At 58.8% G+C, this 21,564-nt stretch overlaps 1 protein-coding gene across 46 annotated transcripts in view; it reads left to right on the top strand.

Moving 5' to 3' along the window:
- ABLIM2 (actin binding LIM protein family member 2) overlaps positions 1-21,564 on the top strand; it is a 141,850-nt gene that overhangs the window by 21,090 nt on the left and 99,196 nt on the right. For 44 of the 46 annotated variants that reach the window (XR_005357162.1, XR_005357163.1, XR_005357161.1 and 41 more), the window contains exons 1-2: positions 4,952-5,085; positions 18,829-18,972. Coding sequence is in view for 43 of the 46 variants with exons in the window: in XM_038533141.1 (XP_038389069.1) it covers positions 5,061-5,085; positions 18,829-18,972 (169 nt within the window). In the remaining 3 variants the exon portion in view is untranslated. Of the gene's footprint in view, positions 1-4,951; positions 5,086-13,808; positions 13,942-18,828; positions 18,973-21,564 lie in introns of those variants that run through there. The other 2 variants (XM_038533110.1, XM_038533109.1) reach the window with 2 other exon arrangements.

Raw genomic sequence — 21,564 nt, 5'->3', positions numbered from 1 at the left:
AATTGCAGGGGGGCTTCCAGGCAGAGGCGTCCAGCACGCAGCTGGCACAGGGGGCTGAGTGCTCAGCAGAGGCCATGGCCGGGCCTCAGGAATCCCTGCCCAGGGCCTGGATGATGTCACAGATCCCTGCAGACCTAAGTTTTTATGCCCCTTAAAAAGGTGTTGGTGTCTTCCTTGCTTTAAAGTCACCTTGAAAATCTGTACCATCTGCCGGAGAGTTCCAGGCTCTGATCTCATTTGTTTCTCATCTTTTAGCAGCGTAGGTAAAGATGTGAGTGAATGTACAATAGAGCATGATTGGTCGAAGCAGCATGGGGTTGTCAGGGAGAGAAGGATGGCGCTTGGATGTGGGGCAGGGGTGTGCCAGGGGGAGGGTGAGGGAGCAGCAGCGGATCCTCACGGGGGAGAGGACAGGGCCACCTGGGACCACACACTCCCTTCCTTTCCATCAGAGCCCCTTCCCTAGCCCCCCAGTGAGCCCCACTGCTCCTGGGGTTCCAGCTGCTGCATGGGCAGCAGGGGGAGGACCGTCTACCAGGCAGGGTGGCCGGGACCATGTCCTCGAGTGTGAGTGTGTGTGTGTGTGTGTGTGTGTCCTTCTAGGCACCTGCCAGTCCGCCCACCCTCGCTGTACAGAAAGGGCACATTTCTCTTTCCTCTAAATCACTCAGTTTCTCTTGGGTCCCCCACCCTGGCAGGTGTGGAAGTTGGGATAGAACTTTCTACACTGCAGGTGGCGACCCATTTGTGGGCATGAAATCAGTTCAGTGGGTCAGAGCAGCGTTGCTTACATAAGGAGTGGAGCTGAATGGAAAGACAGCAGAGCACGTCGTGAGTAAGAAGAGCCGGTATCGTCTGGTGAAAAAAATCGCTATAGATTTATATGCCGTATAAACTGTTGCTGCATGCGGCGGCTGGAGAACGACCCCTCCAAAACACACCACGTCCACATCCCTGGGACCCGAGAGTGTGGCCTTATCTGAAAAACGGTTTTTGCAGATGGGATTAAGTTAAGGACGTTGTGATGGGGAGATCATCCTGGATTACCCGCCTGAGCCCTGAATGCAATCGCAATTATTCTTAGAAGAGGAGGCGGAGGGAGGTTAGGGGCAGACACAGAAAACAAGGCCATGTGACCACAGAGGCAGAGGTGGGGGTGAGGCGGCCACAGCCAAGGAGTGCCAGCCGCCCCCAGAAGCTGGAAGAGGCAGGGGGTGGATTGTCCCCACGGCCTCTGCAGGAGGCAGCCCTGTGGACACCTTGGCTTCAGCCCAGCGGCTCTGATTTTGCACTCGTGGCCTCCAGTACTGTGGTAAGCCACCCAGTTGGTGGCATTTTGTTACAGCAGCTGTGGGAAACTGATACGTTGTGGGACAAACAGCCCAGCGGGCAGAGACATAAGTCGGGGCCTGTGGGGCTGGGGGCTGGGGCTCGGCTGATCAGGCTGGACCAGGTGTGGTGGCTCCACTGCGTCTCTAGTCTTCCTCCTGGGACCAGCACGCTGGCCCAGGACTGTTCTCCTTGTTCAAAGGCAGAAGCATGAGAGGCAGGTGGAAATGTGTGAGGTGCCTTGGGGCACATTGTCGCTTCCACCTAAGTGTCATTGGCCACAACCAGCCACCTGGGCAAACACAAAGTTATGCGGCAGGAGGATACTGTGTTCCTGAGAGACTCTGGTGAGGTTGAGGATGCTCAATACCCAGTCCTTTCGCAGGTGTGCACACCTGTCCCCGGGGGGGGGGGCCACTGTCTAACAGGCAGGTCCCTTCCTGCGCGCCAATGTGGGAACAGTTAGGAAGCCACTGACCAGTGATGGAGAGCCTGGCCCTGAGCTCATGGGTGTTCACGGTACCGGCTCCACTTCCCTGCAACTCTCCCGAGCATCTGCTCAGAAGTTTCCAGGTGGTGCAGGAACCTCACCTGCTCACCCCACATTCTCAGAAGGAAAGGGGCTCCTCCCGCAGGATGTGGGGAAGGGAAAGGATTGCCCCCCCTCCCAAAGCCCTGCTGCCGCCGGTCACAGCTCCAGGACGGGATGTGCAAACTGCAAATTAGCATTAAGCCCGCGGGGGTCCTGGTCCCTGGCCTTCAGACCACAATGGTGACCTTGGAGGCTGAAGGCTGAGGCCCAGGCCAAGGGGTGGGAATCCCTCATGAAGCTGGGAATCCGCAGTCTGTCCTTCCCATGGGTGCTGGTTGTGCTGCCCCTCCTGCCCACTCCAGAGCAGTAGGGAAGGGGCAGGGTGCAGGCACACCTACCCCCCTGGGCCCTGGGAACCACTTGAGGCTGTGGAAGGAGAAGCTTTGAGTCTCTGAACCCTGGGCCTCTGTAGGTGAGGGATGTCTCCACCCTTAGTGTCCCCATGGGCCAGGGGTAGCTTCCCAGGGACCCAGCAGCTGCTGCAGATGGGGGGGCAAGGTGCATGGAAGCTGGGGCTTTGTGGGTGGTCGGTGCCAGGGACCAGGCAACTGGGCGCTGGGCAGACACCTGGAGAAGGACGGAGCCCAGAAGAGCACCCCGAGCCAGGCCTGCACTGCGACTTCTGCCCAAGGGTCCCAGAGTCCGAGAAGCCCCTGCTGGGATGCAGCCCCTCTCTCCTGGGTGGCTCATCCCACAGCATCAGGGCAGATCTCTCTCACCAAACGTGGGTGTTCTGGCCTCCAGCTGAGACGGACTGCAGGTGTCAGGCCTTGGGGAGCCCTGGTGGGGAGAGCGTGGACCTTGGGGAGGGTGGTCCTGGGCTGGGAGGCTCTGGGAGGGCTGGCCTCTACTGGACGCTCTCACAGTGGGGAGTCAGGGGGCAGGTTCATTCCCACTGTGTCTTCACTCTGGGAGCCCTAGGTTCCACCTCATCGGGAGGGGAGAGGGTCCTTCCAAGCTTTTGGAGCTCGTGGGACCCCGCTCCCTGGCCAGCTTCTTGCTGCCTCCAGCGTGGGGTGGGCATTGCTTGTGGAAGGGAAGAGCTGCTACCCACACCCTCTCCTGATGCACTTCTTCCTACCACTGGTCCCCAGAGAGAGTCCACTTTTTGGGGGACTAGGATGTCCTGGTGCCTGCATGCCTTCCCACCCCACAGAGCACCCCCAGGCTCATGGAGCAGGGGTCCTTCGCCCTTCACAAACGTCTCCTCCCCAGTCTCACGCAGGCTACTCCCCTGCCTGGAGTATCCATCCCAGGTCCAGTGGCTACCTGCCCCTTGGCCTCTGCGTGTCCACCAGTCCCTTCCTCCTGGGCACCCTCTAGGGTGCTGGTCACACACAGAGAACCCTGCCAGACTCTCAGGCTCAAAGCCACAACCCGCTCTTGTTTAACAGAACTGGCTGCACCCCACCTTTGTCTCTGCCTCAGTTTCCTCTTAGGGAAAGTGGGGACAAGATGGCTCCTGCCTCGGGTATGGAGCAGTGTACGGGACTTGCTGAGTGCTCAGAGGGGAGTTGAGGTCATGTCACCATCTTGGTTTATGCCCCAACTGGGCACAGGGACACAGGGCATGGATCTCGGTATAAATGAACAGGGAAGCTCCTCTCATTTATAAGCAAAAGAGGATATAATTCTGTGCCTGGGATGCATGATTTGTACCCATTTGTGGGTCCCACGGGCCTCGATAGTGATGCTTCAGATAGTCCCGGGGGCTTCCTGCAGCAGTCAGTGGGTCACCAGCCCCCTTTACTGGGTGGCGAGGTAGGCATGTCCCACCATCGTGTGACCAATGACAGTCCAATGAGGTGAGGAAAGCTCCACTCTGGCTGCCAGCACCTGCTCCTGACTCTTCAGAGCTGGTAGGATGACATGTTTTCTGCTGGGTGCCTCCAGAGGGGTCACTGGGCCTGCCCTGAGCTGAGCCGCTAGCTGGGTGGTGTGAGGCGTGAGCTGTGCTTTGGGTGTTGCCCCAAAGCCCCTCAGCAGCGGCATCTGGCGCTGGCTACCCATGCCCAGGTGTGCACAGACCAGTGTGCTCTCTGCAGCCACGTGCTGAGTCCAAGCAGCGCTCACTGTGTACGCGGCTGGGACCTTAAAGCCGAGGGGCACCAGGGACGCGGGACGTGGCTCAGGGACCAGGCAGTCAGCCGGACCCAGTGGAGCCCCAATGCCACCTTACACGGCCAACAGCCTTCCCAAGCCTCAGTTTCCCTCTGGCACGTTGGGGTTGTGTGAGGGGTTAAAAGGTCCCCCCCAAAGTCATGTCCACCCAGAACCTTGGTGTGTGACCTTATTTGGAAGAAGGGTCTTGGGACGCCTGGGTGGTTGAGCATCTGCCTTTGGCTCAGGGCATGATCCTGGAGTCCTGGGATCAAGTCTCACATCGGGCTCCCTGCATGGAGCCTGCTTCTCTCTCTGCCTGTGTCTCTGCCTCTCCCTCTGTGTCTCTTATGAAAAAATAAATTAAATCTTTAAAAACAAAAACAAAAAGGGTCTTTGCAGATGTGATTAAAATAGGGATGGAGATAAGGTCATCCTGGATCAGGGTGGCCCTGCAGCCAGTGATGGGTGTCCTTACAGGAGAGAGAGAAGGACACATGGGCACACAGGGAGACGCTCTGTCAAGGAGGGGCAGAGGTGGTTGTGATGACCCCAAGCCCGGGAGCATCAGGAGTGGGAGGACGCGGGGAAGGATCCTCCTGTGTGTGGCCCTGTGCACATCTCGATTTGGGGGTCCTGGCCTCCAGAACCTGGCGAGCATGATGTTGGTTGTGAAGCCCCCAGCATGTGACACCGGGACGTGGGGAGGGTCGTGTGGGTTCGCTCGTGCTGCCTGCATTTGGCACATGAGGGCAGCGTGTACCCCGCCCCCCAACCCTCCACCCCGACCACGTGTCTTTCCAAAGTCCCTTTCCCGGACGCCTGGGAAACAGGTGCATCTCTGGGGGTTGGTGGGAGTCTATTTCAGTGTGCCGGGAAGGGGTTGGCCCTGCCCTTCCTGGGGCATGAGGGTGGCAGCTGCCACGTGACCCTCTGGTGTGTCCATCTGGAGTCGTGCCGGCCGAGGAGGCTCTCCTGCAGCTCAGCCGCCGCCCGCAGCCTCCGTGGGTGCCGGTCCTTGGTGAGGAGGCCATGCTCCATGGGGATGCCTGGAGGAGAGACAGGTAAAGCTGGAAACTGCCCTGAAGGCTGAGACCATCTGGCTGGAGGGGACAGCTGGCTTTCCTAACCAGCAGCCTTGGGTCCCACAAATAAGCTTTGGGGGTCTGACACGAAGGGAGGTGTCTGGTTGAGCTCTGCTGTTTATGAATGTGGTGAGGGCCGGCACTTGTGAGCGCCACCTGTTTGCCAGGCTTCTGGGGGCTTGTCTCATGGCGTCCTGATGACAGCCCTGTGGAATGACCCATTTTACAGATGAACGAGCTAAGACTCGGGAGAAGGGAGACTCTGGTTTGACATCACACAGAGGTGGGCTCTGGGGCCCTGGGACCCTACAGCCTGGGCCAGAGTTACTGGGCCCATGGCCCCTCTGCTCCCGCCTCCCCTTCCTTCTTTCCTCCTGTAAGGTGCTGCAGCCAGCCAGGGCTGATTTTGCTCCCCAGGGGATATTTGGGAATGTCTGGAGGCAGTTTTGTTTGTGGCACCTGGGGGAAGGGCACTCCTGACACCCCTGGGGTGGAGGCCAGGGACGGCCAGAACAGGACTGTCCCCGCTGTAAGGACTTGTCCAAACCAGAATGTCAGTTGAGCCTGGGCTGGGAGACCTGCTTTAAGGGATTATCATAAAACCTCATTTCTGTGGGGCTGATGAAGAATCGGGCCCATCACCTGCTTAGATGATACATAGTTATCTCCTAATCCGCTCAAACTCAAGACCTGGCAAGGGGGCGGCCAGGGAGGGTGATGGGAGGGGCAGCTGGGTGGGGGGAAGCTCGGGAAGACAACTGAGGAAAGGGAGTGAGTTCAGGAGGGAGCCTGCACCCCAGGAGCAGAGGGAGGCCAGGGTGCTCGGGCAAGCCTCTGAGAGCTGGGGTGTTCAGGGGGGCCTCCTGCAGGCTCCTCACCTCACAGGGCCTCCATCCTGGCACGAGGCTCGGTGCTCTGTGGGCGCCTCATCTCTGGGCAGCTGGGACAGACCCCTCCCCAGAGTGGGGACCAGGACCCCCTCATCCCTACCCCCCATCAGCGCCTCACACTGAAGGGGCAGCTCCGGGCTGTGGCAGTATGGCCTGGAGGCCAACCATCGAGCTGCCAGTCCCTGCGGCCTGGCCTCACTGCGCCCTGGGTGGGGGCCCCTCACTGCTCCTGCTAGCCTCAGGGACCCTATCTGTAACCCGGGGTTGATTGAGGCTCCTCTTCCCAGGGTGTCATGAGTGGGCATAGCAGACACTTGATACTGTTTCCCCAAAGGTGTGACTACACCCCCACCCCAGCTGGCCAGATGCAGTCCCTTTTGGGGCTCTACTCCCCAGCCTTGGAGCATCTGCTGGCTGGGGGGCAGGTCACGTCCCTCCAGCCTGCTGGGTGTGCAGGATTGTTCCGATATGACCAGCAGATCCCGAGAGCTGCAACACGGGAGCGTGGTGTCCATGTTTGCAGTGGAGCGTCCCTGTGGGAGGCAGTGGGCACGACATGTCCTTCTCGCCGGACGGTGGGCGGGGACGCTGATGGCAAAAGGCGAACAGCAGCCGTGAAAAGTGGCACAAACCTGGTGCAATAAGCACCACTATTCTCGATTCACAGATGAAGAAATGGCAGTAAAGGAAGTGTGATTCCGCTTCTGTAAAATTATAGTAAAAGCAAAAGCAACGCTTCATGGAACTCTTAGAGGAAGCCGTCGGAATAAAGCTCCGTGCCCTCAGGTTGAGGAGTGCTTTCTTAGACATGACTCCAAGGACACCAACAGTGAAAGGAAACACAAATAAATTGGATGTCATCAAAATTAAACATTCTTATGCGGCAAAGCTCGTCACGAAACAGACAAAAGCAGCAGGCAGCGTGGGAGATGGCGTTTGCCGGTCGCGTGTGTGATGAGGGACGCGTGTGTAGGACGTTCTGTAGCTATCCGGAGGATGACCGCAGTACGTGGACCAAGGGTCTGAACAGACGATTCTCCAAAGCTGTTGCGCAAGAACAGACGAGCACCCGGAGAGTGTTCAACATTACCGGTCATCGCGCGTGGGAATCAGGACCGCCGTGGGCGGCCACCTCGCAGCTGCTCCAGGCTGAGGTCAGAAGACGCGGAGATGGAGTCTCTGGACCCTCACCCGCCTCGGCTGGCGGGAAGGACCCATGGCTCAGCCACTTAGGAAGAGGTCTGGCAGGTCCTCCAAGGCTTAACCTCAGAGTCACCAGATAAATGGCCAATTCCCAGGTCACCCCTGGGGAGGTGCCCGAGAGGCATGAGCCCCTGGGTCCACACAGAAGGGGCTGCGCCTGAATGGTCATAGCAGCTCATCCGTAATAGCCAGCGGGTGGAAACAACCCCGGGGCCCTTCACCTGACGGTCGGAACATGGGGCGTGTCCACGTGATAGAACATTAGTGGACCCGAACAGGACAAAGCCTGGGGTCACGCTACGGCGTGGATGAAGCATGGAAGTGCTCTGCGTTCCTCCAAAGCCAGACACACAAGACCGCCCACTGTGGGATTCCGTATGTATGAAACGTCCAGCACGAGCAGGTCTGTAGAGTAGAAAGTAAATTATCGTTGCCAGGGACTAGAGGAGGGGGACGGGGAGCAAGGAGTTTCTTCTGGGGATGATGAAAATGTTCTAAAATTGATTGTGGTCGACACACCCCTCTGCGAGTACAGATGGCTCTTAACGCAGGTTTGAGCTGATATCCATGTTATCAGCTGTTATCCACTGATAACATGGATATTTCTAGCAAATGTACATACAGTACGATAAATGTGTTTTCTCTTCCTTATGATTTTCTCTTTTTTTAAGGTTTTATTTATTTATTCATGAGAGACACAGAGAGAAGCACAGACACAGGCAGAGGGAGAAGCAGGCTCCATGCAGGGACCCGACGTGGGACTCGATGGGGGGACTCCAGGATCACACCTGGGCCGAAGGCAGACGCTCAACCGCTGAGCCACCCAGGCGCCCCTTCCTTATGATTTTCTCAATGGCACTTTTTTTTCTCTGGCTGGCTTTGTTGGGAGAAATAGGATATCATCCATTTAACATACAGAATACATGCTAATTGACCGTTTCCGTCATCAGTAAGGCCCTGGTCATCGGGAGGCTAGTTGTCACTGAGGTTTTGGGGAGTCCCAGTTATACTTGGATTTTCAGCTGCATTGGGGGTGATTGATGCCTCTAAATCCCGAGTTGTTTAGGGGTCAACTTTACGCTAAAAATCGTGAAATTGTGCATTTTAAATAGGTGAATGGTACGGTATATGAATTATGTCTCATTACGACTTTTCCGAGTGTGCACTGAGCCCCTTCTGCTGAGCGGGGCAGGTCTGCGCAGTAGCTTAGGCTATGGTTTGGAGAGCGCCCGTCCGGGACACGAGGGCAAGGCATTGATCGGCTCTGCCCCTGGAGAGATGATGTTCTTACATTATGTCATCTCGTGGATCCTATCCTGTTGCATGTCCTAGGTGTGTGTCTGCGTGTTGAGTGCATACCTATCGCATTTTGTTCGTAGCACACAGGTGCCGGCTGGAGTGGCCGCCGAGCTCAACAGCGGCTCATCTCAGGGTGGAAGTTCAGCAGGGGATTTTAATTCTTTTTTGAGTTCTCTGTGCTGTTTGGGTTTGTGGCAATGAGTAGTATTATTTCTGTCACCAAAAAGCAGCTATTTTTGTGGCTAAAACCCAAGAACTGTTATCTGGGGAGGCGGGTGGTGGCTCCGGGCTGGGCTCCCACGCAGTGGGACATCAGAGTGACATCAGAGGGCCACACCTCTGGGCCTGTCCAGGCGGGGCAGGGGCCCGTCACCACACGCAGACTGTGTGACCGGGCGCAAGCGGCCCCCCGTGCGCCTGAATTCAGAGGCCAGATGGGATCTGAGGGCATTGGTGTGTGCACCCAGGAGGCCTAAGGTTGGCAGAAGGTGTGGGAGTGTGGTGTGCGTGTTGAACTAATGTCCTGCACGTCTCGGCTTTCCCTGGGCCCTGCACCAACACTGTGGATGCCCAGTTTTAATTAGACACTCAGGACATGCTTCCCCTGCCACCAGCCTTCCAAGGACCAGCAAGTAAGAGGAAAGTGTCGAGGGGACAGATTGTGCATGGGGGAAGGTCTGAAGAGACAAACCAGTCGCTCCCCACCGGTGTGATCTCACCAAGCTGCTGAGCATCTCTGAGCCTCAGCCCTGTCTTTAGAGGCCTGGGCAAGGGGGTGCTGCTGGTGGTCCTGACTGGCCAGTGTGCACTGGGGTAGTACTGGCAGGCCCCCTGGCCTGCGGCCCCACGCTGGCCGGGTCTCATGGTAGCCAGCCTGCTGAGTGAGGGCCTGACGGATGAACTCGGCCCTCACAGACCCCCTCTGGACACCCACAGCTGGGGCTTAAGCTGCGGCAGCCTGGGTTCGAGCCCCAGCCTCGCTCCTTGCCCATTCCCTGCTCGGTGACCCGATCGTTAATGGAAACAGCCGAGTGCAGTGCCTGGCACTTAGCCTGGGCGTGGGAACTGAAAGACAATGTCACACACATTATTGCACCACGCGGTGCTTTGAGTCATCAGATGCGTGTCCCGTTCCCATTGGATTTAAGGAACAGTTATTGAGCATCTGCAGTGTAGTGGGCCCTGGTGTACATTCAGACCAGACAAGGTCACTTACTGGTCCCATGGTGGCTGCTCTGGCCTGTGGCAGTGTGACGAGAGGGACAGGTACCTCTCTGGGGGCCTGGAGACCCCAATCCTGCTACTGGCCCAGCCAGACTCTGTGACCTGCGTGGGGCCCCACCCCTCCCTGCCATTGGCCGTATTCCCCTGGGCATATTCCCCAGATGCCCGCTATGTCCTGGCCTTCCGGAATGCCACCCATGAGATCCTCAGATGCCTCTCCGGTCAGGAAGAGCCGCTCTTCCGACCATTAAGTAACACCCTTGGGGACGTGGGTGGACAGGCCTCCCGGACCAGCTGCTGAAGCATGAGGTGTCCTGGGACTTGCCAAGAGCTGGAGCTGGAGCCTGCTGAGCCTGTGTGGCCAACCTGAGCTTCCGGGGCTGCTCATCGCCGCCTTGCTCCCAGCATTGCCTCCGGAAGGGCCCCCCCCACCTCCTTCATGGCAAGTCCTCCCCCCCACCACTGCCCCATGTGCCAGCCCTGCCCCGTCACCATCCTCAGAAGGCCCGGTGTGGGGTCACATCATTGTCTCCCCTGCAGATGGAAAACAGGCCTGGAGGAAGGATGCCAGCACATCCCAGCCCTGGCTTCCAGATCTTTCCACCTGCTGGGGTGATGGATTTGTCTGCTGGAGTGGCTGTAACCAAGTCCCTCAGACCGGGGCTTAACCCTCAGACCTCTGCTCACATCCTGGTGGCCAGACACCTGAGATCAGGGGGTCGCCATGGCAGGCTCCTTCTGTCCTTGGCTTGCAAACGGTCAGCCTCTCCCTGAATCTGCATGTGGTCCTCCTATGTGCGTCTGTCTCATGTCCTAATGTCCCCTGCGTATCAGGACACTCATGACGACCTCACTTTAGCCCCACCACCTCTGGAAGACCCTGTCTCCAAATCAGGTCATGGTCTGAAGTGCTGGGGATCAGGGGTCAACCTGTGAATCTGGGGGACACAGTTCAGCCATCAGAGATGGGATCTTTCTGTGGACCTTCCTTTTGACCGATTGCACGCTCTGGAGGAAGGGAGACACGCCAGCTGGGCCGGTTTTCCTTTCCCTGCCTCTCTGTCAAGTCTGAGGGTCATGCCGGGCTCCGTGGGGCTGCCCACTGACCCCACAGCCCTGTATGTGGCCGTGAGGGAGTTTGGCACGGCAGGGATGTTCCTGTCCTGTCCACAATGTCTCTGGTTTGATCTGGGAACACTTACAGGCTAGGGGTGACCTGAGAACCGGGGACGACAGGAACCTCTGCAGGTGTCATGGCTCACGTGGCTGGTGGCCAGTGCTGGCAGTCAGCCAAATGGCTGCACGTGCCCCCTGCATGCCGTCGCTTGGTACTTGGTGTGGTTGGGCTTCTTCAGTGTGTGGCCACCGGGCTCCAAGAATGAGCCTCCTTAAAAGCAAGGCAGATGTTTGTGGCATTATGATCTAGCTTGGAAGTCACATGGTGACACTCCTGTCACATCGTTGGCCCAGAGAGTCCCAGGTCTCAGACCCCGACACTTAGTGAAAGACGGGTTAAAGCCAGAGAGGAGAGGAGCTTGTGAGATGGGTGTCTGCCTCCAGGCGCTGCTCAGAAGCCCACGGAGGAGCTCAGAGGGATGAGTGTGCCAAGACCTCCGGAAGGAGTAGAGATCACGTCACCAGATGCTGAGGCAGGCCGTGGGCAGGGGGAGACGGCCACATGTCCAGAATGTTGTAATTCACTGTGCAGTATGTTCATTTGTCCCATTTTTTGAGCACCTGCCAGGTGCCAGGCACTGGGCTGGGTGCTGGCCTCCAAGGGTGAGCCTGGCGGGCATGGAGCCCACACCGCGTCAGAGGAGAGGTCGTCAGATAGACATTCAATGCAGTGGGGTGACCAGGAGGGAAGGGTGGGCTCATCACCCAGTGGACTTCACTGCTGTGCCCTGGGCCGGCCCTAAGTAGGCACAGAGGACCACTGGTGGGTCCGCCCCCAGGACATCATGGTCCAGGGCTGATAGAGAAGCTGCGAGGTGCACATGGGGAGGTGGCCCATTTGGGGGTATGAAGCATGTGCACCTACTCGGTTCCATCTGCGTTTGCAGAACTCGCTGCTTAGAACTCGGGCGGAGCAGAGCGGAGGGTGGACAGCTGACTGCAGTCTGGCCCTGGGGCAGGTCAAGGGCTCCGATGAGTGCACTCAGCTCTGTGGGAGAAGCTGGAGACTACATCTTTGGGAAACTGAAGCGGGCGTGGGGGTGGTGTGGGGAGTTCAGGCTCGGCTGGTGCACCGAGCTTCCGTGGGAGGGCTTCTGTCTCCCCTCTCTGTGCCCTGGAGTGCTAGCTAGCTCCTTGGGCGGCGGGGGGTGTGCAGAGGATGGCTCTGCTCGGGCCCTGTGCCAGCCCCGGGCTTGTCCCTGGACGGAGGTCCCGGATGACTGACATACTTGGAGAGTCACACAGGGTCGCCTCTCTGGCCGTGTGGGGAGCCCGCTTGCCGGGCCCAGGCTGCCGACGGCCGTGGAGAGAACGGCAGCTCCAGAGAGCCGCTGCTGGTTCATGATTATAATTAGCAGTCGGCCCGTAAGTAGGTTAAGGCAGGGAGTGCTCTCGTGTGGTTTGGTGTGATTTTCCAACACCCAGCCCTGGGGAGGAGGCCACGGGAGAGAGCAGGAGCTGCTCCCAACCTGAGACACAGCCTGCGAAGACCCTCCAAGCCATGGGGTCGGGGGGCTTATGTCCATACGGAGAAGACCAGCCCTCGTGCTGGAGGGTGTGTGAGCCACAGGATGCTTACGGCCACGTGGTGTGGAGAGCCGTCTCCTCCAAACCCGGCCCTCGGGAGCCACACTTCACAGACCTGGCCCCTGGCCCCGGGAGGCTTCCAGGCCAAGGGAAGCAGGCGCACAGACCGATGGACAAGGGCCAGCCAGCGTGATCAGGACTGTGGTGGAGATGAGCATGGTGACATGTACTTGCTGAAGGCCCAGAAGGCACCTGCCCTCCTCATGTCACCTCCTCCCAGAAGTCCTCCTTGATTGCACACAGGTTCATCTCCCTGCTGAGTCTCTCTGGTCTTTGTCATGACTAGAAGTGAAGGCCTGGGGGAAGACGAGAACTGTGTGCCTGGCACCCACGCTGGGTGTATCGGAGTCCCAGGGTTGGGTGTGCATGCACGGTTTATGTGGCCTATTCCGTATTAGAGCAGAGTCGTGCAATCTGGAGTCCTAGCCAGTGGTTTGCATGATGTGACAGCAGGGTGGAGAGCGCAGCAAAGCCATCACGGTGGGCGGGATGTGGGCACGAGTCAGAACCCGAGCACACAGGGCGCCCACATTTGTACCAAGCCTTCCAGAGAAAGCCTGGACCACAGGGTGACCGGGGAGAGCGGGTCTTTGGCTACAACAGGCCCAGCAGCTTGAGGTCCAGCACCACTGGGCCCTTGGAGGAGCGACAGACCATGAGCCACCGAGAAAGAGCAGAAGAAACAGACGGAAACAAGTGACGTGTGCCTTGTTGTCTGGGAAGTGAGAGATGCGTTGCTGGCACCAGAGAGGCATCTTGCTTCCTCTCCCCCAACCTGGCGTGTCCCCTCTCCTGCCACCTGCCACCGGGTGGGCTGGCCAGTTTGTGCCCCCGGGTCCCTGACACCCACAGGCTCCTCCGCTCTCCTGTTAGCTGAACGAGTGCGCACCTGACCGGGGCATCCACAACAGCAGGTGGCTACAGGGATGGGCGGGCATCACGCACACCTGGGCTGCGGCCCAGCAGAGTCCCTCCCCTAGCCCCCTCCTGTCTGTAAGTCTGAGGCTCGTCATCTGTAAAGTGGGGGTGACAGACCATTCCTGCTGGTTAGGGGCCAAGGCTGGGCCTATTTGTTCCTCTGGAACCTGGGCACCTAGCAGATTGTCAGGCATGTGCTGGTGAATTGAATGACCGAATCAGCAAACAGTAAGAGCAGCTTTGTTGTTCCAGTTCTTGGGGCTGAGCGCACTTTGGCCGAGCACCTTGCAGTTCTGACTTCACAATGAAGTGCTTTGACGCGAGGTGGTCTCCAGTGGCTCAGGGCACCGGGAAGGCTCAGGGCAGGGCAGAGGAGGCCGGGGGAGGCCTGGCTGCAGCAGCGTCTATGCAGGTGAGGATCGCACGGGAGCAGGAAGGCCGCACAGGGCTCATGTCCCAAGGGCATCACCGCTGGCCTCCAGGTTTGGTGACAGAAACAACGTGGGACATTTGGTTGTGGCATCTAGAGTGATGTCAGGTTGGTGAATTTCCTTGAATAGCGTGGGATGTGGCCCCAGTTGGGCCTGAGCGCACAGAGTGAAGAGAATGGGAAGGCTTGGTGGGTGAAGAGGCCAGAGTTCCTGACTCATCAGGGTAAAGAAGCCAAGGAGCCCACTTGCCGGGTGCCCTGGACACCTGCCCGCCAACCACACAGGCGACAGAACTGAACTTGGCACCGACATTTGCGGTGGCATTTGTGGGGTTCAGCCACTGTCTCTGCTCCCCAAGCAAAGAGCTAGTGAGGCCTGGTGCCAGTCTGGGTTGGCCCCGTGCACCGAGTCAGCACTGGGCACTGATGGGCGAGGCACTGGGTGCAAAGGCCGATGTTAGGAGCCCCACCTGCTGGAGGTTGCCAGTGGCACCATCCATGGCCACCATCACCGTCACTGCCTCATGTGCCCCCCACATGGTTGGCGCTCAGCTGGGTCACCGGCTACACATGTGTCGTCTGCTCTGATCTGCACGAAGGTCCCACATTTGGGAATACTTGTCTCTAATTCATAGAGGAGGAAACAGGCTCCAGAGGGCATGTGACCCGCCCAGGGTGACAGGGCCAGGGAAGGACGTAGCTGGGGTCAGTATGGCCATCCCCCTTCCCGTCCTTACCCTGCCACGTCACAAGGTGGCCGAAGAAGCGTGGAGACAAATCTAGGATGATCTACCTGTGAGGTGGGCGTGTAACCAAAGGCCCGGGCCCCCCAGGAGCTCCTGGTCTCCTTGATGGCCTCCTCCCCATCCCCACCCCCATTGCTGGGCAGCCCCTGATATCTGGGGCCCTGGGGACCACCAGGCCTGCAGCTGAGGTCCACCGACATCTGGCAAGCATCGCACTAGGCACTTTCTCTACTTTAATAGACTCCAAAAATGCCTCATGAGACCAAGCTGCGGCTTATAGATGTGAAACCTGAGGCTCTTTGGGGTTTGGTCAGCTCTGCAAGGTCACACAGCTGCCCCCGGCCATGGACGCGGGCCCACATCCGGCCCCGCTGGCTCCCGTCCCGGTTCCAGCAGCACGCGCTCTCTCTCCTGGAGAGAGGACAGGGTTGCAGCCTGGAGGGACCGCAGGGCGTCACGGGGACTGCGAGGCCGGCCATCGGTCAGAGCGGGCAGGCCACGTCCCCGCCCCTGCCGACCGAGTATTGGTGATCCCAGGAATAATTCCTGTTCCTGGCAAGGCTCCCCAGGGCTGGGATTTCACCATCACAGGAGGATCAGATAGGCACAGCCCCGTGTGATTGATTCGTAACCCCTTGCATTTCCGTTTTCCGTGATAACTACGGTTGGGGACTTGTGACACCAAAGGTCGGAGCCCACCTTGCAGTTGTCGCGAAATGAGCCTGTCGCGTTTGCGGGTTGGGCCTCAGGGTGTGAGAGCTCTCCCTCTCTGCTCCTCTTTTCTTTTAAAAGTTGTCCCAGACTTTATTTCTTAGGGTGGTTTTCGGGCCACAGCAAACCAGAGCGGTAAGTAGACTTCCCATATACGCCGCTCCCCGAACTTGCGTTTGCAGATGATGAACCAGTTCTGATACATTGTTCTTAATATTATCAGGCTTCCCTCCGGGGGTTGTACCTGCTGTGGGTTCCCACACGCGTGTGAGGACGCAGCCACGTCATAGCGTCCCACCCAGCGTCCTCTCTGTTCCCCACCTGCTCATGCCTACCCCCACCCCCCACCCCGCCGAGCCCTGGCAACCGCTGATCGTTTTAGGGTTTCCATGGCTCTGCCTTCTGCAGAATGTCCTGTAGATGGACTCACAAAGCACGCAGCCTCTTCGGACTGGCTTGTTTCCCTTGGTAATATGTATCTGGGTGTCCTCAGTGTCTTTTTGTGGCTTGATATCTGGTTTCTAGATAATTCTCTCTCTTTTTTTTTTTTTTTTGCATAAGATGTAGACACCAGACACCAGGGCTGGCCAGCCCTGCCCATCCCTGTCCTGGGGCTGCCCTCAGAAAGCCTGGGTTTCTCTGCGGGCCTCAGCTCCCTCGGCAGCAGGGACAACAGCCTCTTGAGGAGGAATGAGTCTGCCTCAGGAGGCTGGATGGCTCCGGCCACAAATACGCAGGAGTCACAGATGGGGTCCCAGGGCCAGGGGGCACCTGCGCAAAGGCCCACGCCCGTCCCCACGGCGCGGCGCCTGCTTCCCACCACCAGAGGGCAGCACCACCGCTCTCCAGCCCAGTCGCCCCAGGAGGCTTTAGAGGATGCTCCAGGTGGGCAGAGTTGGGTCCCCCCCTACCCAGGAAACGCGTCTTAAAGTAGCTTCCCCCTCCCCAGACCAGATAGATCTCCAGTAGCCAGGAAACTGGCAGTGTCAGGCTGTGTGTTTTTGCAAATGACAATAGCTATTGTGTATTGAGCCCGTCATCCTAGCAAACGCTCCCTTCCCCGGGGCAGGTGATAGGAGCAGAGGGCGGACGGGTGGATGGACAGATGCATGGAAGGCTGGGCGTTCCAGATCACAGCACCCGCAGGTGAAGCTGGGGCTGCACCCAGGCCATCTGCCCCTGCGGCCTGTGCTCCCCCAGGGCTCACAGTGACCCCCAGGGTGGCCGGTTTGACCTTCCCTCACATTGGACTTGCGCCGGATTCCAGTAGTATAAAAACTTGCTTGTCTGCTCGTGGACAGATGATAGGCTATTGTTCTTTGTCTGCCTGACAGATGAGAAGATAACAATGTCCGGGATCTGAGTCCCCCACCCAGCCACCCACTCCCCAATCTCCACTGAGCCTTGGAGGTGGGCAGGGTGACTCCGGAGCCCACCAGGCCACGGGCTGTTCACAGGTTTCAAACCTGGATTCCAGTGGTTCATTCCTCAAGGGGAGTCTTAAATTCAAGCCCAGGGAATCCTGCTTCCTGCCTTCTTCCACCAGTTTTTTTAAGTAAAAAGGCAATTTCTGCACTTTTTCTGCAGGAAAAAGAAGTGAAGGGCAAACGGACTGTTGGCATTTAAACTAGAGCAGGGAATGTCACCGTGGCTGCAGGAGGGCAGACGGAGCTCCCAGGGACCCGCACCTGGCTCTGCACCCCCCAGTCAGCTGTTTGGTTCTGACTCCTCTGGAAATGAGAGGCAGGCATCCACTCTGGGTCTGGGGTGCCCGGGGCGATGCTGAAATACTTTTCATGCTGCTCACTTCCTTTCCTGCACCTGCTTCTCGTTCCCCAGACAGCTGGCACCCTGCTACCCTTGGGGTGTTCATAGCCTCCTCCTCGGACAGCTTGCTGTCCCCAGCAGGGCCCAGTGCCCCTGCGCAGCCCACTCTCAGACTCCGCACCTCGACAGGGACCGTAGCACAGAGCAACCCTGCTTTGGCACACTGGGGGCTGCTGGGCCTTGGGGTTCTGCGGATGGGGGACAGGTGGGACAGTGGGTGGAGAAATGTCCTTCTCTGTCTGGAGTGACCTCCAGATGTTTACGACAGGGATGAGGAGGACTTGAGGTCTGGCACTTGCTCAAAGCTAGTGTTTAGATGATTGTGTAAATGGGTGTGTGTGTACAAATAACTTAGCCCTCCAATAAAGCATGGCAAGTGCTTCCTTGACCACCCCACACCCCCAGGGCCCACCTGGGGTTTCAGCTGCCACCAGGTGGGCGGCTCACTTGCACCTGCAGACTTCCTGCCTCAGGTGCCCACAGGTCCCCTCATGCCTTCCTGCCATCTGCTGGCCCCAGATATACTACCTGCACCCCGTCCTTGTCTCAGCCTCAAGCAGGACCTCAGACCAAAAAAGGAGAGTGGCATTAGAAGATGTGGAAATAAGCAAAGACAGGCCCCCTATCCCAAAGTGGTCCGCTCAGTGCTGGCTGTACCCAGGGGTCAGCCACCCTCACTTGGCAAAGACCTAGAGGCAGGAGGAGCAGTGGGGGAGCTTCCCAAGGGAGGGGGGGCTCAGGGGAGCCTGATGGGGCCTGGGGGCCTCGGGAAGCTGGAAGGGGGTGTCCGGGTTTGTCTTTCTTGGGTCGGTCCTGAGTGGGAAGGATCCAGCCTGCTCAGGTCCCTGCGTGGGCCACACTCTCTGCCCAGCAGGCCTCCACACCTGCCTCCAACTCCACCAGCCAGCAAGCTCCTCCGTGTGCTTCAAGCGACTCTGCTGGTCCCCAGCCCTGGGGCCTCCCGCAGCCCCAGCTCTGTCACTTGGGCTGTCTCCACCGCCGGGCTAGAGCTCCTCCAGGGGCCGATCCGCTTGGACCCAGCATCCTACACGCTGGTCTCCGTAGGTGCTTTCGGAGGACGAGGATGAGGAGCATATGGTCCCCCCCAGACCCCAAGAACCCCACGGCCGGGCCCTTCAACCCTCAGTGGGTTTCCTGCAGCTCCATAAACACCCCAGGCCGAGGCTGGCTTTACAGAGGGCAGCAGCGATATTCAGGTCCATGTCCCCATGACGCGGAGGGAATTGGAAGCAAGCTCAAAGGGGGACCGTGGTGATCATACTCTCAGAAGAGAGGACTCCGGTCTCCTGGCGGCAGAAGGGCTGCCGGGCTCCCGGTGGGGGCCTGTGCTTTTGGGGCCCTGCTGGCCGACGTCCTGCCGGGCCAAGGCAGCAGGAGAATAGGCTGCCCTTTGGGAGGGGGCCATGATCTCCCCGCCACGGCAGGCGAGCCCACCTGGAGGGGGACAGGTGGCCTGTGGGGAAGGACTGCCATGCAGAGGAGCCCCTCCCTGGGGTTGACCCGATGGCCTCACATTATCCAGTTCCTTCCGGTCCCCCAGGAAAGACTGTCCGCCAGTCAGCATCTGTCCCCTGACACGCCGCCGTGGGGCTGGAGCTGGGGTGGGGTCCCCAAGGCCTCAGCGGCCGCCAGTTTAATGCCCTGTGCCCGGAGTGTCACACCTCTAACACGGCTCCTTGTTCCCCGACAGTGTCGGAACCCCAGGCCGCTCACAGCCCCCTGGAGAAGCCGCCCAGCACCGCCATCCTGTGCAACACCTGCGGGAATGTGTGCAAGGGGGAGGTGCTGAGGGTCCAGAACAAGTACTTCCACATCAAGTGCTTCGTCTGCAAAGGTGAGCGTCCCCAGTCTCTGTTCTCTGTCCCTGCTGTCATGGGAGAGAGAAGTATACTGGCTACGGCATGCAGCATGATTTGAAAAGATTGCTTTTGGTCGTAAAAACCAAGTTTTTGGGGGGCAGGGAGAGGACGGATGTGGAAGCTTCTAGAGTGGGTTTCGCAGGCGAGGTGGTATTTGAGCTCTAAGTTGGGGTCAGGAGAGGAATCTGCTGGCCGGAGGGGCTGCCCAGCCCGTGCAGGTGGCAGGGGCAGGTGTGTGCAGTGTGGGTGGACAGCTGCGGTTCCACCGGGGGCGGGGGGGAGGTGCTGCCGAGCAGGAGGGGGAGGGGGACGAGGCTGGGGTGCAGCTTCCTCCCCACACCGGCAGCCCTGAGAGGGACGTGCAACTGTTAGTTGTGGGGGGCAGGGGGGGCCTGGAAGTGTGGGAGCCTGTCCCGGGCTGGATTTAGGCCTGGTGGGGCCTGGTTGAGGCCCTTGGAGATTTCCAGGGGCACCTCTTGGGCATGGAGGTGCGAGGCCACAGGGGAGCCCCCATCTCAGGGGAGCTCTGCCTGCGGCCACGCCACAGCCTCGTGCCCTCTGTGAAAACTGCACGTTGAGTCCTGTTGTTCAGAAAGAAAACTTGCGGCCACTGGCCGGACTCCGCTGCCATGACAGAGGGCACCCCAGAAATGGCCCCGAAGCTCCCGGCCATGCAGAGTACAATGGGAGACCTGGGGGCCCTGAGGGGGTCAGGGACCCAGGGAAGACCTGAGTACCTGAGTGTCTCCAGAGCCACCTCCCAGGGACCTCTGGGTGGCACCATCCCTGACAGGGCTGGGAGTGCCCCGGGACCCTCAGTGTGAGGGTGACCCTGCCCCTGCCCCTCGGAGGGCGCAGCCTGGAAGTGCCTGTTTTCAGGGAAAGGATAGAACCAACCCAGGTCAGGGTGTGAGAATGTCAAGTCTGGAGTATCCTGTAAACACTGCCTTTGCCCATGATGCCGCACCTCTGCCCTGCTCAGTGCCCCGCCCCCACCGTGGTCAGTGTTCCCCCCGTGGTCAGTGTCCCCACCCCCACCATGGTCAGTGCCCAGCACCCCTCCCCCCACCCCGTCAGTGCCCTGCCCCCACCATGGTCAGTGCCCAGCACCCCCCTCCCCGCCCCCCCGTCAGTGCTCTGCCCCCACTGTGGTCAGTGCCCCCCCACCACCATGGTCAGCACCCCTGCCCTACCTGAAGCTTCTCTTCTTTTCATCAGAGCTTCCCAGACGACTGTGGGATTTGTCCAGTTTAATTTTCTCTACTGTCTAAAAGACAAATTTGCTGTGTCTGAAAAGCAAAATCCATTAAAATGCTCTATTTAAAAGGTTATTTTAAAAGACACAGGGGAGGCGGCCACCGTGTCTAAAAGGATTGTCTGTACGCACAGACCTTAGGTTCGCAATAAAAGGCATGAGCTTCCAGAGTGGAGTCCTGGTTTCACCCACAGGGTTTGGTGGGTGGCAGGAGCTGCCCCAGGAGCCCCTCCCCTCCTGCAGTGTCCCCTGGGCTAGATCACTTTGTCCTCTGAGCTTAGGCTCCTGAGCAGACGTGGGAATAGCCGTAGCCTCCGCCTGACCGCGGGCCGTGGGCGGCACTGGCCGCTCCTGGGACTCGCCCTGTGTGCCTGGTGGCTGCCCCCACACCAGTGGCTGCTTTGGTGGCAGGAGCTGTGGGCACGCAGGCCCCGTTCCAAGGCCACTGCCCACACCCACAGCCAGGTATAGAGCCTCACTCTGTGCCAGGCGGCCGTGCCCACGGCCGTGCGGATGCGGCGTGGCCCTGCCCTTGGCGGGGACATCTCTGCTTCACCTGCTGAGAAACGACGTGGGGCAGCTGCCACTGCCTGCTAGCTGGAGAAAGCTGTGTTTTGTTTAAGCATGAAGATGCCACAGTCTCCGATTGGTCTTTTATCCAGGTTCTCATGAAAATGCAAAGCCCATGAATCATCAAGGGTACTTTCGGATGAATCAAATGATTCCCCAACTCCTAGTGTCTTAAACACCATGGATATTTATCAGCTTAACATGAAGCCTGGAGTTGGTTACCTGAACAGCTCAACAAGCCTATTAAAGACCCAGGTTGTTTTTCTGCTTCCTACCCACCCGGTCCCCTCTCCGCCTCCCTCATCCTGCGCATGGCAGCAGTGCCTGTCTCCTTATGGTCTCAGGGTGGCTGCTGCAGCTCCAAGCATCACATTCTCACAGAGTAACATCCAACCCAGGAAGGAACTGGGGAGGGATCTGCACAAAGGGCTCCGTCCTCACGCGATTCTCCCTTTGACCAGGAGAACCCTTTCCCCGAGGGCCCCCAAAGACTTTGAATATGACTCGTTGGCTAGGACAGGGTCACAGGTCCACCACACGGGCACAGAGGACCAGAAAGGAGGGTTGGCGGGACTCACTGGGACCAGTCATGTCTGCCCCTGGGTGGGCCTGTTGCCAAGTGAACCAAAGCAGGGTCTGTTAGCACAGCTTCTCACCAGAGGCCCCAGTGTGATGGGTTCTTGCCACCTTGGCACTTGTTAGATGGGCCTCAGTTTACCTGGGAAAACCCATGAAATGATTT

This window comes from Canis lupus, chromosome 3 (assembly GCF_011100685.1).
Source record: "Canis lupus familiaris isolate Mischka breed German Shepherd chromosome 3, alternate assembly UU_Cfam_GSD_1.0, whole genome shotgun sequence".
Taxonomy (NCBI): domain Eukaryota; kingdom Metazoa; phylum Chordata; class Mammalia; order Carnivora; family Canidae; genus Canis; species Canis lupus.
This window is presented reverse-complemented; position numbering and strand designations above follow the sequence as displayed.